Source organism: Fringilla coelebs, assembly GCF_963513975.1.
Source record: "Fringilla coelebs genome assembly, chromosome: Z".
Taxonomy (NCBI): Eukaryota; Metazoa; Chordata; class Aves; order Passeriformes; family Fringillidae; genus Fringilla; species Fringilla coelebs.
Window position 1 is genome coordinate 22,901,266 of NC_140031.1, and position 19,119 is coordinate 22,920,384.

General features: G+C 36.1%; 1 protein-coding gene across 1 annotated transcript in view; it reads left to right on the top strand.

Moving 5' to 3' along the window:
- HOMER1 (homer scaffold protein 1) overlaps positions 1-19,119 on the top strand; it is a gene marked incomplete at its 3' end in the record, with an annotated part of 84,522 nt that overhangs the window by 25,330 nt on the left and 40,073 nt on the right. Inside the window, exons 3-5 of the mRNA XM_084224593.1 lie at positions 4,675-4,806; positions 9,267-9,359; positions 14,965-15,107. Coding sequence (XP_084080719.1) covers positions 4,675-4,806; positions 9,267-9,359; positions 14,965-15,107 — 368 coding nt within the window. The remainder of the gene's footprint in view (positions 1-4,674; positions 4,807-9,266; positions 9,360-14,964; positions 15,108-19,119) is intronic.

A 19,119-nucleotide genomic window follows, 5' to 3' on the forward strand; every position in this document is an offset into this window, starting at 1 on the left:
GAAGAATTTTTTAGTGGGTTTCTAGCATATTTCCCAGAGAGTTTGTTTATTTTTACTTAAAAGCCCATCCATTATTTTTAGCATGTCCGTTTATATACAATATTTTTTGTGCAAAGAGTTAAATGTAAATATAAATCATTTTTAAGTTTGAGTACATCAAGACAGAGTCTTTGCTGTATGGCATATATCTGGGCATCAGTAACATTGCTGACAGTGCACATGGTACCAGTGGCCAAAACCACTTGTCAAACCTTACTGGTTTTGAAGCTGTCACACCCCTCCCTCAGAGGGAACAGATCCAGCCAGGTTTTATTGTACACCTGGGTGCTGGTGGGGTTTACAACATCCTTTGGGTTTGTATGGTGGAGAGAATGATGTGCTCAGTTCTCAGGTGCTGAGCAGTAAGTCAGTAAGTAAAGGCAGCTCACATGTAAATTTCTGCAGTAGGAACGCTGGAGAGAGATATACTATAGATTTGAGAGGTAATCCTATTTCTGTTCCACACCCTTCTCTCTCTTTAGGTTGTTGTGTTTCAGAAGTATTCCTGGAAATAATTTAACTTCTCTACTGATTATCTAAGAGTCATTAAATCTTTCTTCTTGAAAACAAAAGGACATTTAAAGACATGATCTTCACTTCCCTTTTGTGCATTGCAGTTTCCAACCTGAATTTGCTTATGGGGTCTTTGGTTAATTTTGAAAGAGAGGTGGTTTTTTTCCTTATTTGAGCTTGTTTTAGCCTAGACAGTTGCTACAGACACAACTTCTGCTTACTTTTAATGCATTTTGTGTAACATTTTCTGAAGCTACAGTCTCCTCTTGAAATATCTTGCACCAGATATCATGTACGCCCCTCTTGACTACAGAAAGTATTCTAGGACCATAAGGTGTTCAGTGTACAGGCTATATATTTTGTAGTCATGCACAATATTTGGAGCCCTGTTGCCCATTGCAGAGAAAACTTGATGCAAGTAAGTTCTGATAGAACTTGAATCTGGTTTCTCTGACCTCTTGAGTAAATATCTTTTATGTGACTTTTTTCTTCTTCCAGTCCCAGAATCAAAAGAAAGCCTGAAAATTAAGATTTCTTATGTAGTATGGCATGACAACATTGAGCAGTTGTTGCTAAGGCTCTCAGTTCTCATTAATTATATAACCATTTCAGAGTTCCTTGGAAAAATGTGTTTTAGTACTTCTTTCTCCTGGGTGATTGAACAAAGCTTCCATTGTTTCTCCAGTAACAGTACAGGCAGACATTAGGATTATTCTGAGTCCTCCTGTCTTTTGCATTTTGTCTCTCACCATCTCTGAGAAAAGGAAGGAGACCAAGTATAGTGTGGTTCTTGCTTTACTAGTTAACTCTCTAATAATTTTTTTCACAGATACAAGGCAGGAAAACAAACTTAAATTTTGTGTTAATCTAGAACAAGAGAAGACTCTGGAAAAGAGTGGTTTCCCAGTCTGCAGGTTCCATGAACCTTGCATATATTATTACTCAGTCAAGTCTCCCATCGGTATTGCTGCAGATGATCTTGTTATTTTAATCACTGTCTCACTTTAAAGTGACAATTTTTTAAATGCTCAGTAAATGTTTTAAGTAAAACCTGTACACACAAGTGTTCAGTGATTTTCCTTTGAAGAAGTTAGAAAGTTCTGTGTCTTAAATTATTATTGCCATTAGTTTAAGCACAAGATAAAATCGTACTTGACCACTATTATATATCTTGCAGCTGTCGGGTTTGCAGCTCATAAAATGAACAGCTCAGACACATGCCCTATTTTCTCATTGCTAAAGTAATGTGAAGGGGAAACATGAAAGCTCTTTTATAATTCCAAAAAAGCCTGAAGATAACTAAATCAGTTTTCTTCAAAAGCTAAACGTCTTCCTGTCAGATTGACTCTGTTCTGTTTTTAAAATCTTCTTGTTCATTTATGGAAACAACATTCTTAAAAGTTGATGAAATATTTGACACTTGTTATACTGATAACTATGCAGTGAATTCTGGATTAGGGGAGAGCAGTTAAAGCAGTACCCATTTGAATGGACAAGACAGGCTTAATTATAAATTTTGATTTAAAAACTAAATTTTTTTAAGCTAAATATACGAATGCTTGGTATCTATTTTTTTCCTGGGGTAGCTGACACTGGACTGTATTTGAAGGATGCTCTAGCATTACACTTTTAAAAGTATAGTTTTGGATGTGAGGGACCTAGCTTTTAATTTAAAGAAGATGGAAAACCTTGATTTCCTTGTAAAATTGGTAAATTCAGTGAAGTGGCTTTTTTTTTTTTTTTTTTTTAATCACTGGCATCTGAATGTAGTCTTCCCAGTCTTCGGGCTAATGCTGTCTACTGACATGAAGCCTCTTTTCTTTCTTGGTAAATAAAGGAAAGAATCATAGCTAACACTCAGCACAATTATTTTTGAAGCTTTCTTCCTGCCTTTCTCTCTTGCAAGAAAGCAATTTGACAGTCAATGTAACCCAGCCTAAATGCAGACTGCTGTCAAAAAACCTATCCCATTCTGGACCAGGCACCCTGTTCAGGTTCTCCATGGTGGAGCCTGTCGTATGGTCAGCAGAAGCATTTCTCCATTTTGACTGGGTTAAGCTGCAGCCAGCTATGCTGCTGTCACTGCAGGAAATGGTAGCTGTGGAGGCTCGGTTTTGCTTGGAAGTCTTAAAATCTTAGCCCTCTGGCATTGGAGTCCTCTTCTGAATTTAGGAAGTCATGTCCGTGACATAATACACACTCTCTAAAATATGTGATGTAAGTTTCAATTAATCAAGCAATGGATGGACTTGGGCTTAAGCAGACTAGACAACATAGCTAGAGCTTGGTTTGGAAGGAAGAATCTGTCCTACACAGTCCCTAGGATATTTAATTTCAACATAGTACTGTTGACAGCTTCCACAGGAAGTGAGATTGAGCATTAAGTGAGCAGCTCTCTTCTGGGCTTCCACCTGGTTATTTCAAGTGTGGGCTTCCAACCACTAACAGTGCAAAAGACAAGAAGCATACAAGTGAAAAAGAGTTCCAGAACACCTCTTTTCTGAGAAGTCCTGTCTCACATTCTCTCTTTTGTCCTAGATACTATAGACAGCAGTTTTCTAGGTGGTCAGTTGGAGGTGATAGTGCAAGTAGGAGTCTGATGGCTTTATGTGAGTTCCGAACCTAATGCCTAAAGAAAGGAGAATAATGTTTTGTGTACCAGTGACTTCACTAAGCAGCTTCTGTATGAAAACCTGAGGGATGTCTTTCAGACAATGCTGGAGATAGTTCTCCATTTTCTGGTCACGCAACAAATCCTGTCTTTGATCTGATGAGGCTTCTTGGCTCAAATGTAAGCTTTTAGGCATTCTAGAATTTTCAAGGAGTTGTTCACAGTGGTAGGCAAAATTTGTATTTAGACACAAAGATTATCAGAAAGAATTGGCTATGTTCAGATTTGCTCATCTTCATTAATGTGAGTATAGTGAAGCTGCCAAAGTCACCAAGAAATGAGTTTTGTTAAATTTATCTGTGCTGCAGTATCTTTGCTTGTCTTTCTACACGTTGCAATGCAATGTATGCTTTTGAACTTTCTTGCAATACTCATCTCCACTACTTCATCTGAGAATCACTGTATGAACATGGGTACTGTTGGTGAGCTTGGCTGGCCCCTCAGCTATAATTTTTTCAGGCTTGCCCTGTGTGGTAGCTGTGCTCCAGTAGTACCCAAATCTCTCAGCAAAAACAAAGGGTGCAAAGTAAACTCCTTTAAATAGCTACTTATCTCAATATCCATCCAGAAGTCCATGTAACTCAAGTAATATAGACTGATTTTGACTTTAGTGGATCTTGGTCATAGGAGAGCAGTGCTTGGTCTCTCTCTGTGATGTTAAAGTTTCTCAGTCACCATTTTTAGAAAACAGTGTTACATGCTTCCCATCTCTACAGTTTGCACTTCACATATGTACTCTTTAATGTGATGGAAATACTATCAAAATCCACAGTGAAACTTCAGTTGCTTTTAGTAGAACCAGCTTACCACCTACTAATTTCATTTTGTGTTTGTATTATCAGAACTTACATGGTGGAGGATGATTTTTTTTGCATCCTGTAGATACAAGAACAAGAACTAGAGAAGAAAAATTGAAACAAGAATAGCTTCACTTCTGTAGCTGGTGTATGACCCTGCCATTGTTAGCCTTGCTTGTATGTGTGTAAAGGAAACAGACTCTTGTAGAACTGAGATTTAAAAAGAAAATGTGCTCCTTTGTATTATTGAGTGTTTTTCAGTGAGAATCTCATCTGCAGCAGGGGTGGGGGAAGAAGAGCAGTAGAGTTGACAGACAACTTGAGAGGCTCTGCTTTAAGGGACAAAGAAATACAAGTGTGAGACAAAAAAGGACTTTGATAGTCCTTATATGTAGAAACTTTAAAGGACTGCTTTCAGTTGTGAATTGATGCCTATTCCCCTCCCCAGCTATTTCCTCCTTACAATGTATGCAAAAATATGCCTTTGCAATTCTAGCTGGCATTGAATTAGAAAACTGTTTCCTAGTTCCCAGCGTGTGTGTCATTCAGTGTATTCAGCTAACTGCCTACAATATTGGCATTTTCAATTATGACTTGTCTTTAGGAAAAAATAAAAAACATGAAGCCCATTTTTACAGTTATTACCTTTTTCAGGCAATAATAAACAGCACCATCACCCCCAACATGACATTTACTAAAACATCCCAGAAGTTTGGCCAGTGGGCAGACAGCAGGGCAAATACAGTCTATGGCTTGGGATTTTCATCTGAACATCACCTTTCAAAAGTAAGTATGACCAGTGGCGACTCTCTGAAGCTACTTAAGTGTATTTTATTCCTGTTCACTATATCTTGACTCAGTACTCACTACTGTAATTATTTAAAATAATTTACAAAAAATTGTTCTGTGTCAATCCTTATAATGTGAAAGTGCAGGAGTATGTGTGATCTGCAAATTTTCTTCTAACTGATGAAGAAAAGGAAGGAGATTGAAGCCTATTACACTATATGTTGTTAATGCTTTCTAATTACTGATTTGTTAGGTTTTTCTTTTTTAGAAAATGTTCTTCCATTACAGTTTTTCCATGATAGAATTTAAAGAAGTAAACAGTTTGATGTTTCTTGTGTATTTAGATTTCCTACAAAAAAACTGCTTGTAGTCTTCAGATGCATTTTTGTCTTTTAGGCTACATTCACGTTAACTTTTCTACTATGTAGTACATCAAATTACTGTTATTTCAGAGTTTGCAGCCTGTAAGTAAAGCTAGTGGGAAATATATTCAGCATAAAAGAAAAATACATTTTCTGCTGGAATACAAAAGCTGAAATGTTTGCTGAAGCAGTATGTGCCATACATGAGTTGCTTTTCTAGTCTACTTCTGCAAGAAGGAAACAGACCTCATTCCAAGGAAAGAAGAAATCCCCGTTTCTCAAACTGATGGCATAGGTCCTCTCAACATTACTTGTTGTTTTTGCTGCTGCTCTGGTAGATGAGTCCAAGAACATATACAAGTATGGTTTTTGTTCAGATGAGGAATTTCAGTACAGTTTAAGAGCCTGTGTTTATATTAAGCAGAAAATTTTCATGTTTGAAATAAAGAAAATACTTGGACACCTAAGTGTAATAAGAGAAATACATGTTCAGGAAGGAATAATGGTGGCTAGCTGTTTGAAGGAGGAGTAATCATAGCAACCCTTTTGAGAGAGTATTTGTCCCTGTCCAAGGATAAGCACGGCCTGCCAGAAAACCACTAAAATGAGACCCAGTATAGCTACTTTATTTGGGCAAGCATCAAAGTTGTAAGATTTCTTCCTTTCATAATCACTTGATTTTCCTTCCCACAAAGCAACACAACCACAGGACTTTCTGAGTGATTCTGGTGTTGCACGTGCATTTGCGCACCTATCATTGCTTCAGAGAACTTGGAAACCTCATCAGTTAATTTGGTGTGTGTATCCTAGAAGCACTTGCTTACCAACATGGTAATAACTTCTCTTAATATTTCAATGGCATTAGCACAAATGCTAATCTAGTTTACTACTCTTTTAGACTAGCTTGTTTTTATTATTCACAGATGATTCTTTGAAGGCAAACCATCCTGCTGTAGTCATGCACACATTCTTTGCCTGACTTCAAGCTCTAGTTTATCCTTGCCAGTGAAAATATGTTTGGTTTTTTTAATCTTGGTCCTCAACTCTTCTCTTGCCCTCCATCACCTTCTTAATTACAGTTCTTTCACTCCCATTCTTTTCACTGCCATCAAACAGATGTCTAGGACTTTTAAATATTCCTTTGACTTAAAGCTCTATATTGCTGTTGAAAACTTGATCTGAAAGGTTACAGTAGACATTTTCTCTTGTTTTCTTTTTTTCTGAGCAGATTTTTTTTACTCAGATTGCTGTTTTATGGACAGTAAGCAAATTTATTACGAAAAATACAGAGTCACAGACCTTTTCTGAAGATTATGGTGAATCTATGAGCCCTTTTCAGCATACTGTTCCTGTCATATTATATCTTAATTATTAAACTGATGTTCATGTGGGTTACAATTGCCAATTGTTGCTACTAAAATTCCTTAACATTTAACTTTTTGTGTTATTTAAACTAACTTTTTTGTGTTATTCATTTATTGATGGGGAAAGAAAAGTTTTCTTTAGATTAGAAGCTGTTCAGCCACTGAAGCTGGTAGGCATGTTTGGTTGGGAATAAGAAGACCTGAATTAGATCTGCCTTGTAACTTCAGAGAAATCGTGTCTATATTCTCTTTCTTGTTTGTCTCTCCCTCAGATTACTTACCCTCACTTCTGTGCATCATAGCCAGGTTTACCAGAGCACTCTGATACAGCTAGTGCTTTGGGATTGTAAGTATTTTAAGTTCCAGAGAGCAAAAGGCAGCCTGCAACCACAAGAAAAGTTGGTCTAGTCTGTGACCAATTTCCACAGTTTAATGATGCAAATAATCCCAGCAGATAAAGTAAACTGTTTATTCTCACATTATTTACTGCATGTCTTATAGTATATGTTTGGCTTCTGTATTATTTGTTTCTTTTTCACATGCCCCTGTCCTTCTGAACTGATTGGTAGGGTAGAGTGCAACAATGGCAACCTCTTTTCTGTATAATTATTCTGAATAGAAATTAGTGGAATGAGACTGTCTGATGGAATAGTAATGGCACTCTAATCAACTTCACATACAAACAGTATAGAGGAAAATTAATTAAATATTTCTCTTCGCTAAGCCTTTTCTCCATGTTAGACCACAAATTCCTCTCAAGACTGCTCCATCAGATGTCAGTGATACATGAAAGATACCTTTGTTGAAGAATATTCACAGGACCACAATTTGTTAGCAGAGTCCCTCTTGCTGCTGCAGTAGGAGAAACAAAATGTCCTCTCACTTTCAGGAAAAATTGAGACTACTTTCTCAGAATATGTCTATGCTTTTGATAGTGTCCTGATGTATAAGAAATATTCCTTTTAGGGTACTCTGTCTTAGCTTCTTGAGTTAGCTGACTGATTTATTCCATAAAGCTTAAAGAATATGCTAAATGGGAAGTGCCACCATGGATACTGGCAGCAGCCTTATGTAGTCTCCATGCATAATTTTTCATCTTTTCCTTAAAAATGTGACCTTCCAGAAAACTTCTTTCACACCATGAGACTCATCTTTGTTATTCAGGAATTTTATAAAGAGATAGCTATTATTCATCACCTGACTGTCTCAAAGAATTCTGGAAAATTTGTGAAAATCTCAACCAAATGGGGCTTTTTGGCTCTTTCTTAGAATGATGTCTATTGATCTATGATTTTTTTTTAAGATTTTCTGTGGCTGTCATATTTACTGCCTTTGTCTTCAGCCATTATTCCAAACCTCAGAATCGTATTTGCCATTTAATAATTCTCTGGTCTTAAGAATGATTTAAATAATAGGTTACCCATGAGATTTTGAGATTTAGGCACAAGTCTTAAAAAAGTATTATCTGGTTTGGTGACCTGTTTCATCATCTGTTGCCAATTTCATCATCTGTTCTGAGACTTTTTTTGACGCTGAGTTAAATTTTCAGAAAAAATAAGCTTTCAAATAATGTAACAAATGAAATCCAGTATACAAGTGGAGAGAAATTAAAGTCCTCAGATACTAGTAGCCTACCAGAAAAAGGTTTAAAGACACTAAGGTTTTTTAGGTCTTGTGTAATAGGTGAACTTCTGATTGAAAATAATTGGTGATATTGTGCCATACAAAAGGTTGCCTTTGTACCTTGTATGTATATTGAGTGCAAAACAATTTTTTCATATGCTGCTACCAAAGAGATTTAGAAGCTGCTGGAGAAGCTTCTGATATTTTTGCAGAATTATTTCACTCTTAAGCTGATCATATTAAGGTAATGGTCTGTATAAAAGAAGTAGGACACAAAAACGAATTTGTGGCCACTCTAGCAATTAGTGTAGTGGCAAGATGAGAACTGTGAAGCCATTTTTTTTTTCTAGCCAGAGAAACCAGGCCCTATTCTTAAAAAATTAATTTAATCTTTCAGGTTTAAGAGGGCATATATTTCTAAATTGCTGCTTTAGCTATTTTCTAGAAGAGGTGCATGTAGCATAGAATTAAAGCCTCATATGGCAGTTCCATGTGCAATTTCATGATTTAGTGTTCAGTATAGGCAGTTCTAGTTCAGTGAATTTGTTCTTTAACTTGATTGATGTCAGTGAACATTCTAGAGATAAACACAGTGTTTCCACTGTTTCTTTTCTAATTAGCTATTGAAATTATAAATGCAGTTAACGTTTAGGAAGAAGGCAGTATTGTTTCAGTCATGAAAGAACAAAGTACATTGAAAGCTTTCCTAGCTCATGGTAGCCACATTAGGCTTCAGAAGGGGATTATTTGTTGAGGAGGGTAAAACCTGAATCTGAAAGCAGCTATGCAAGGCAGTTTGTCCCTATTATTAGCCATCTCTGTGGTGAGTTTCTTAAAACTACCAGCAACAGATCATACTTCATTGCATTGTCATTTTCCTGACATATAAAGAGTGTGTATTAAGATATGTATTAAGATTAAGTGCCTGAAAGGTATGTCACTGTGTAACTAATTTAAATGAGTATCTAATAAGGAGAAAAATTTTTACAATTACTGACAGAATTTGACATTGTGAAATGCAAAGTACAGCATTCTGTTCTGCATGCAATGTATTATTTCACGCCTACTCTTTCTCTTTTTTTTATTCTTTAAATATATGTATCTTCAGTTTGCTGAAAAATTTCAGGAGTTCAAAGAAGCTGCACGAATAGCAAAGGAAAAATCCCATGAAAAGATGGAGCTAACAAGTACACCCTCTCAAGTGAGTCTCATTGCCTGATTCAAGCATCATACTTCTTGTCTGTGCTACTTACTGTTATTTTTCCTTACATACATATGTATTAAAAATTAAGGGGCAATTTCTCAGTTACTGTGAATCCTCTCATTGGTCAGCAAGAGTGTCAAGAAGTCTTAAAAATACATTTAACATATACTGCAAGCAAGTCAAAGGGACTTGTTCTAAAATAAAATTGTGTGGTTTTTTAATTCCTTTTCCTTTATTTCAGCTTTCCCAAGAAAATGAATAAACATGTTTATGTAAATGAACTATACTAAGTACTTTTTGTACTATTTCCTATTGTATCCACAAAACTTCTGGTGGTTCACGGTAAATAACTTTTATAGAACAATCATTGCACCAAAAATAAAGGTTCAAACAGCAAACCATTTTTACTTTTAATGTGTAGTTTTCTCTTGTGAGATGCATTGAAGGAAGATGATAGATTCACAGGCTGGTTCTGGAGTTTTATTACAGTAGCTGTGTTGTACAGTAAGAGTTTATAAAAGGTATCTCAAAACATGAACTGAGTTAATCTAGGCACAGAGAGTCAGTTATTATATTCACATTTACATTAGTCATTGCTAAAATTAATTATGAATACTTAGAATTTGCTTGGAAAAAAAAGAAACTTCTTGAGTCTTTTATGCCCCATCTCTCCTGTATTCCCACTGCCCAAGATTTTTGACTCAGTTAGCTATTTGCTTTGTTTTAAGCCATAGTGAAGACAAATGCAATTCCTTCTTTTGGGGAATGCAATGGCTTTACAACTACAGCAAGGATTCCTGAGTTGAGTAGACTGAACCTTTTTTCTGGGGAGTCTTTTCATTGAATGAGTGTATCTTCAGTGCTTTTTATTGTAATAGTCTCTGCTCTTTGATGGAGTAAGGATGGCAAGCAGTTTGCAGTGTGCTGCAGAAATGGTTTTATTGCTACCAGAAAGCTGCATCTGATGCCCTACCAAGAGAAGTCCATGGAAATCAGAACATACACAATGAGCAAGCATCATATTGTTTTCCCTGTAAGCATTTTGCCCAAATGCTAGGCTTGCTTTTGCTGTTAGTGGAAAACTGCTTACGCCACTGAAATGTAAAAAATAAGGCAGAGATTTCTATAAGTTTACTGTTCCTAAATTTTTGATAAATTCCACAGTGACAATGGAAGTATGTACTTCAATATTACGTACTTATCAATAATACACACTTGACTTTAGAAACAGTGAAGTGTTTCACCCAGGCCTCTAGTTACCTGATGTTATAGGCAAAAAAAAAAAAAAAAAATTATGCTTCTGGCACGTTGATTAATAGTTTGGACTCAGAAGTTAAATCTGATGCTGTCATGTGGAGTGACTTATTACATGGTTTGGACGTAAATTTGAGCTATTTACTCAGGGATAAGATGCTTTTGTCTTGTAGCTCATCAGGGTTAAAGCTTTCTCTTAAATGGTGTGAGCTATTAATGATGTTCATTTTCCTGTACAGAGTTCTTTCTACAGTTGAAAGCTAATATTTTATGCTGTAGGGAGTTACAGAAATGTTACTCTGAGTGATTCTATAGTGCCTATTGTGAACTGCAATTTCATTATGGCACACTTAAGAATAATTTCCTATTCAGGCCTTACTTTTCTTCTCTTGGCTTTTCACTGTGTATAAGCTAGTGTATTATTCCGAGTTATACAGTTAGTTTAAGTGCTGACACATGAACATAGTAGTTTTCGCATGCTAGTTCTCCAGAGAGAAGGGAATCAAATCAAGAACTTGAGAGTTTAGAACAGATAAGAAGCTGTGGTACTGGGCTCATTCAGTTGGATTTATGACTGGGAGGAGGATGGGTGCTTGGTGCCAGGTGCAGAAGTTGGGACCATAGAGACATTTGAAAGAGGTCCTGCTCTCATTTTCATCATCTGCTAAAAGATGGCTGCAAGGCAAACAATTCAATTGTTGTCTTTCTGAATCATCTTACAGCTCTTCTTCCCCTTTTGCGTAGTGATCCATTGCAGAGGGGGAGAGTGAAAGAGGAAGGAGATATTTTTGATGGTCAGTAAACACCTTGCAGGAAGCTGGCTCTTTCAGTGGAGCTTTGGCAGCATTGGCAGGACCGACATTGGGAGGTTTATGAGCTCTGTAACGATAACTCAGTTGTGTGTAAGGATCAGTCCCTCTGCACTCTTGGTCATGCAGATATCTTTCTGTGTTAGATTAGTAATAAGTAGGAAAATGCTTATCAAAACTGAAAAATATAAACATCAAACTTAAATAGAATGTTTTATTTCTCTTGGTACAGCTTTTAAAAATGTCCTTATTATTTATCAGTTACTTCAAGTACTGGATATGGTACATTTCCCATCCTCTCTACTACAGAATTCTAAAAGAGGAAAAGTATACTTTTCTGCCTCAGTATGTCCTTACAGATTGAATTTTTATGAAATATCTCTACAACTAGTGTAACTAAACACTGCACATGACATTTGCTGTTCACTATTGTTTGATGCAAGCCTGAGAATACCTCTGCTACATGTGAGTTTCAATTCTGAATGCCATGCAAAAACTTGGAAAGCTGCAGAGGAATAGAAATCAAGAGATAACAGCAAGAATATTTCAGAAATTTTGTATGTATTTGTAGTTCAAATATTTAGCAGACTCTAGCCATGTTAAAACTTCAGAGCAATTTTGCCCTAACTTCACTGAAGTTGGGTTGGTTCTGTCAGGTGTTATGTGCTTTAGCAAAGTGTTGCTCCTATAAAGGGCCTGAATGGCCAAGAAGTAGAAGTTACGTGGGTTTTTTTGATATTTTGTTTCATTTGAGGGAATATGTTCTTTGGATTTGTATTTATTTTAGTCTGTGGGAAACACACTGTAGAAAGAAAACCATACGTAGCCTAATTTGCAGTTACTTTATAGCAGGAGTGCCTTGTCCCCTAAGCAATGCTGCTGCTAATTTTAAACTCTTCATTCTCTGTGTTTCTTTAACACTCCCTGTTCTCTGCCGGCCTGCCAGCAGGTTTTACTTTAATTTTCCAGAATATCAGATAATAGATAAAATCACCATTTACCTTAACTATAAAGAGAACTTCACTTGTTCAGAGAAAGACAGTGGCCTGAACCACCAAACTAGAAGAGAGAAGCTCCTTTTTATACGTAAGTCCCATTGAGTACCCTGGGCTTCCTCGAGATGAAGAGTAGCATATTGTTTCTGTGTCAGAGAACCTGTACTTTAAGACCATCTGTATGAAGACAGATTCATTTAATAGTACACAATTTATCTATATCTGGTATGTCTGGAAGCTTTGGTTGTCTATTTCAGGACTTCTAAGGCCACCTATGCACATAGCTATACCATCTGGTGTCCATTTCATTGAGCCTTAGGTAATAAAAACTTGCAGTCCTCTTACTATGTTTACATAAAACTGAAATACTGGGTCCCCAGCTTTGGCACCTCCTATTTCCCAGATCCATCTTGTAATATGGGAAATAATTTTGCTTTTGTTACAGAACTCATGGATTTCACAATGGCAAAACACCTGTTTCTCAGTTACTAGCTTCCCCATGCACTTACATCTGGAGTTCATTGGGCTGCATGAAGCAATAGCCTGACAATTGTGTCTACCTACCTGCACCCCTTTCTTTTAATTTAAAGTAACCTTAATTAGGTTTAAGTGCAGAACCAAATAGAACAGTTTGTACAGTTTGCAGTTGCACCCCATCAGTCTTGAGAGGTTTCACGCAATCAGTTGGCATCTGAACCCCAGTTCTCTTCTTCTAAGGATGACTGTACCACTAACTTCTATTTTTTTTCTGTTCCTTATTGTTATCACTAAAAGGTGGTTTGATCTGTGCTGTAATGTCTACTTGTTTTACTTTAAGGGCTCTTCTGTAAGTGTATGTGGGGTTTTTTTTAAGATGTTTAAATATAAGATGTCTTTTGATAAATACCCCACTATTATGTTTAATTTCAATACTAAATATCACAATGTCATGCCCAATTTTGTAAAATCTGGAGTGGTTATGTGAAGTTATAATGGCATGCAATAAAAACTTAATTACAAATGCACATCTCACAAAATGTTTTTAAAATACTTTTACTCCTCTAATTAATATAAAATGGGAACGTATTATTTGTAAACATCTGTGAAAAATCTTTTCAATGTAAGTGGATTTTTGTATTATATTTGGTGCTTTGTTCATAGTCAGCTCCATTAGAGTTGTCTGCAAATAAATTACTTATCAGGCAGGGGTAGTTGTGGATGTGTGAAAGCACTGATTAACCTTTTTGTAGAGGAGAAATGCATTAAAAACTGATGTTTCTTTTGTTCATGAATTTGCAGGCCATGAACCTTTAGCTATTACATAGAGTGGGATGTTTTTCTGCCTTAATTTTGTTACTTGAGTTTAATTCATATTAGAAATCTGTGGAAGTACTTTAATGAAAAAAAAAGCCTAGATGGAAATTGTAATTTTTTTCCTTCTATTGAAAATATTTTTTTCAATAGAAGGAAAAAAAAATCTATTTTTTTTGCACTCACATTTAAAACATATTAATAAGAAGACTCTGATTTTATGTATCTAGTAGTAGTGTAGCAGGAATTTTATCTTAAAGATAAAAGCTATACAGATATTTTAGATTGTAGTATGTAAATTTTTATAATACGTAATGTAGTTTGAGATGAAGAAAAAATAGAAGAAAAACATTTAGAAAGTCTCCAGAAAGTCTTTCATTTATTGTCAGTGGAAACTGTCTATCTTATTGGATGATAATACTAGTAACAATAATAATAGCAGTAGTAGTAGAAGACAAAAAACAAGCCATTTGTATAGAATAATTTATTTGCCTCTTTACATTACCAACTCTTCTTTTTCATACTTAAATGTACACACGAATGTACATGCTGGTGTGATGAAAGGTAATGAAAACCACAGCAGTGCTTTCTGCTGGGAGGCAACCATTAAGTTCTTCAGGTGTTCAGTTGCATAGCCATAGCTGTGTGCAGACCTGGCTGTAGCTGGAGTATTCTCCTTCCCTGATAACAGTATGACCAGCAAGAGCTAGGCCAGGCTAACATGCCTATGAAAATTTTTGCCTGTACTTTCCTGAACAAGTGTTCTTTACAGATGGCTCATAGGTGAAACTGGGAACACACTACAAATAGCCCTCCCACTGTTTAGTTTGGTTAATAAACAGCACAAAAGCTGGATTTTGAAACAAATACCAGAATTGTTTGTTTCACTGCATTAGAATGTAAAGTATGAGACAGGAATTCCAAGTGTCAAGAGTCACCCACTGTGTATCAGAATGAGGGTGAAATGTAATTCCAGGTAAGAGGGAGGTCTGTAATAAGTGGAAGGATCTTGCAGAGAATTCATATGCCACTTGAGTTTTGTGTAAGATAATGTGAATCTTTTGGTAATATACTTCTGTATTAAATACACGTGATTAAATGGGACCATGATGGATGCTGGAAATCTGAACACCACCATATTAATACTAACTAAAATTTGTGTGTTGTTTAAGAATAAATGTTAGTGCTTTTATGTACATAACCTTTCTGGACAGGTCAGTTTGTAATTTCAATATGTTGTTTCTTTCACTTAAGGAATCAGCTGGAGGGGATATTCAGTCTCCTTTAACTCCGGAGAGCATTAACGGGACAGATGACGAGCGAGCGATGCCAGAAGTGACGCAGAACTCAGAACCAAGGGCTGAACCAACACAGAACGCATTGCCATTTACCCATAGGTACAGATTCCATTCCCACATCCTGATTAAGTGATACCTATCTCCTTCCTTGTTAAAGGGACCTTCTCCCATGCTGTTTGGAGAAACAAAGCAAACCCGCCTCTCACCCCAAAAATGGACTCACTTTTGGATTTGTTATATTTTTTCTAATTTAAAAAAGAAAGAGAAAATCTCTTGGAATAAGATTTGGGGGAACATTATAGTTTAATCAGCCCTTGAACACTGGTTAGTGTAGGTGTCCCTTTAACAGGAATCAGTATTTCAATGTCTGAGTTTTTAGTAAAATTACCTGCTTCATAGAATATTCCAATTAAATTATTTTTGTACACATTCTTTAAATGGCTGATGGGACTCGATGTCAACCTTTGATTGACAAGTTCTTGGAAGAAAAGGGACTCTTACAGCATTTTTGGATTATGAAGTTTAAAGCAGGCTTTCATTGCACAGTTCTCTGACAGTTGTAGAATTTTTCAACTTTCTTTTCAAAATATGAGAGAAGTGTAGCTCTGCTTCAGACTGAATTCTTGTTTTTTGCACTAGGAATGCTGTACTCTGTTCTTTGACAAAGGTAGGACATTTTATTTAATTATACAAGTAATGAGTTACAATGGATATAGCTTGCCTATTAGAAGTAATTGTAAAGGAGCTGCTCTCAATAAAACACGTAATTTATTGGGACCATGGAGAGTAAGTGAAACATTTAATAAAGTTAGAACATATCTAGAAATACTAGATTTATTTTTTAAGCATTGTGTAATTCAGTCTAAGTAGAGTTTAAGAGCTCTTGATCAAAGTTTGGGGAATATTAATACTTCAGATAAGTTATGCAATTCAAAATGAGCACAAGGGAAACCAAAATTGTGCAGAACATCTCAGTTTTTGTTTGGGAATAATACTGTTAAGCATCTGGAAAAAAAATTAACTTGCATTTTTCAAATGAGAAAAACCCTCTTACATTATTTTTTTTTAACAGAGTGATTCTGTTTATTTTTATACTGTCACCAGTGCATGTATTATATGTTTCAGAAGAAATGGTGCATTGTGAGAATGTTATGTGCATGGTGAAGGAGCATTACAAATGTTGCAGATCTATCAGTGCTCTGTAACAAGTTTGTTTAAACTGTTTGAGTATCAACATTTTCTATCAATATTTTTGTGAAAAGGAGTTGTGATAAAGCCCGCACATGAATAGTGTGGTTTGTTCTTTTAAAAAAATTATAGTTTGAAGATATCCCCTCTGGTTCTGCATATGTAAATATGTTTTCTGGTATGCCAGTGTAGTAACTAAGTTTGTTCTCCATTGAGCATTACTGAAGACACGTTTGAAATCCTGTTGTCATTTTTAACGATAGAGTAGCGTTTACAAAACTTTTACATGCATTGCATTTTTCTATCTACTTAATGTAAGCAGTGTGAGTGCCTAGTTTTAGGTTTTTGTCCTGTTAGATATCAGTAGCTAGAATTAATCTTCCAACAATAACTCTGCATTTTGAGATTTACTTCTTGTTCATTCTCAAAAGACCAGTGTTTTATCTTGCTAATGGTAGCTCCAAGTTTGTTAATGAACTATTACTGAAGAAAACCCAAGTTTATATACCTCTTTGAAATAAATTAAATTTTTGGAATAGGTAAGAATTTTGTTATAAATAAATAATTATTATTTATTTATTATAAATAAGTAAATATGCATGAAACACATGCACAAATGAGATGGAAAGTGAAGCCTCCAGGCTTGTGTTAATCCTGGTCAAATGGGAATGTTTGTGTAGGGGATTTTCATAAAAATAACTTAGCAACTAGGTAGACACACCTAGCTGCTTGTGCTGTCTAAAAGGGTGCTCTCCGCAGGCAATCTGCTTGCCCTGACTTATGAGGAAGAAAAAATTAAAACCTTACATCCCAATTATTGGAGACTCCCTGGGCTTCTCATGTGTCAGGAGTACAGAAAAGAACTGTGCTTTCCTTGTTGCCCTACTTTCTGATGATGTGGCATGTATGTGGCACTCCATGTGTGATGGAGAAGAGTTGCTGAACTGAGCTCTTTCCTTGTGCACCCTGGTAACTTCTGCTGATCCTGGGCCTTTTCCTTCTGCATTCTACATTTCAGCAAAGGTAAAGTTTAGTCAGCACTTCTGGGTGAGGAAGGTAATGCTGCAAGGGCATTTGAGTGTTGTCTTGTTTGTGGCATTTCTTTTCACTGATTTACCTTTAGTCCAGAAACTGCTGTTCATTCTCTAGGGGCTTTTCACAAGAAAAGGCACTGTGGATTTCCCTGCAGTGAGTTTAGCTGTAGGGCATGTGAGAGTGACCCAGGCTGGTTTGCACTGCTCTGGAATAACACTACCATAACAAGTTCATTTATTCAATAAATGGGAAAGCTCCACTGTGCTCTGGCATTAGCACCAGATACTTATTGTGTGAAGAATGAAAAGGTGTGGTCCTCAGTGTGTGTTGGAGCATACGGAAGCAGGTGTGGGGCAGCACAGAAGGAGCCCGTGCAGTCATGGGGCAAGTGCTGCAGCTTTGTGGGGAGTAAGGTGAGGTGAGCAGCTGTGTGTGGCAGCAGTGTCTGGCCAGGTGAGAGAATGGCTGCAAAGAAGGTTGTCAAGCACGGCAGAGCCAGGTGTGTCTGTGGCAGAGGAGGGGAGGAGTAAAGGTTTGAAGGGGTCCACTGTCAAAACCGTGATTCAAGTAAGGGGTTTCATGTCCTTATATGTATTTGTAGTCTGACAGGAATGGAAAAGGTTAGCAATTACAGGTGTGATGGTCATGCTTTAGTTTATGTCCTACTGCTTGTTATTTTCAATCTGCACACCTGAAAAATGTTCAGTTGGATTTTGTTGTAACACGTCTTTTCTGGCCAGATATGTTTTCTCCTGCCCTTTAGGTCTTAGGGTAAGTAGCTGAGATCTTCTATTACGGCTGCATAAGTGTAGGCTACTTTTGTATTTATAGTTATTTTCTGACCCCAAAAATCAGCATTGCTTGAGTCATCAGAGTTTTACTAGAACTCATATGACTTATTATTTCAGTAAATAGTTGTAAGAATTGAAATTGACATTCTCCAGAATATGTCTAAAATTCCATTGATACCCCTTGAGCATTACAGTGCTGAAGTCTAGTCGCGTCAATTTAATTCTCATCTGGAAAGCTCTAATGCTCTTCACAAGCAGTGTAATTCAGATCAACTGCTTGAAAGATAAGTGTACTAAACAGTTACAAGTCTTGCACCAAAGATAAACTCTTGTAATTATATATCTTGCCCTTTTAAGCTATGTATGATGGTTAATGTTGAACAATGAAGTAATATTACTGTGAACTCCCACATCCTATTATATTCTACAGACTGAGCACTGCTGTAATGTTTCCAGAACAAATTAAGTAAAATGCAGGCTAAGGAATGGCAGTAGAATTTTTACAAGTCTTGTCCACGATATTGATCAGTCCTTTTCTGAACAGTAGCTAGTCCAAGAAGACTTTTTTCTAGCATAAGCTAGGTAATCAAATCTAACATTTAAATTAAGACTAAAAAATATACAATATACATATTTTTGTTCTATATACATATTTCTATTCTTAGGTAAAATTTAGTTTCCTCAGATATATTTCTTGCTTTAAAATATTGTCCACATTCTTCAAGTTGTGATTTTTTGGTCTTTTTTTCCAACTGAAAACTGTTGATTACAAAGTCGGGTTTGGAGAGAAAAAAAGTTGCTAAAATTTTTTGACCACTACAGATGTGACTGACTTTTAAAGTTTTCACAACAATTGTCTACTATGCACCATGAGAATTAAAAATTTTATTAAAACTATTCAGTTTTAATATCTGAATTATATTTTAAGGCTGAATAGTGTATTTGGTGAACTTTGTAAGTGATGCTTTTTGATAACTGTTGAATTTGCTCTTTCACTCTTGAAGAGAATACATTTGCTTATAACAAGCTTTATTCCATTTTTGACACCTTAAGAAGCTGATAAAACATATTTTCAGAAAGGAAATATAAGAGGATTC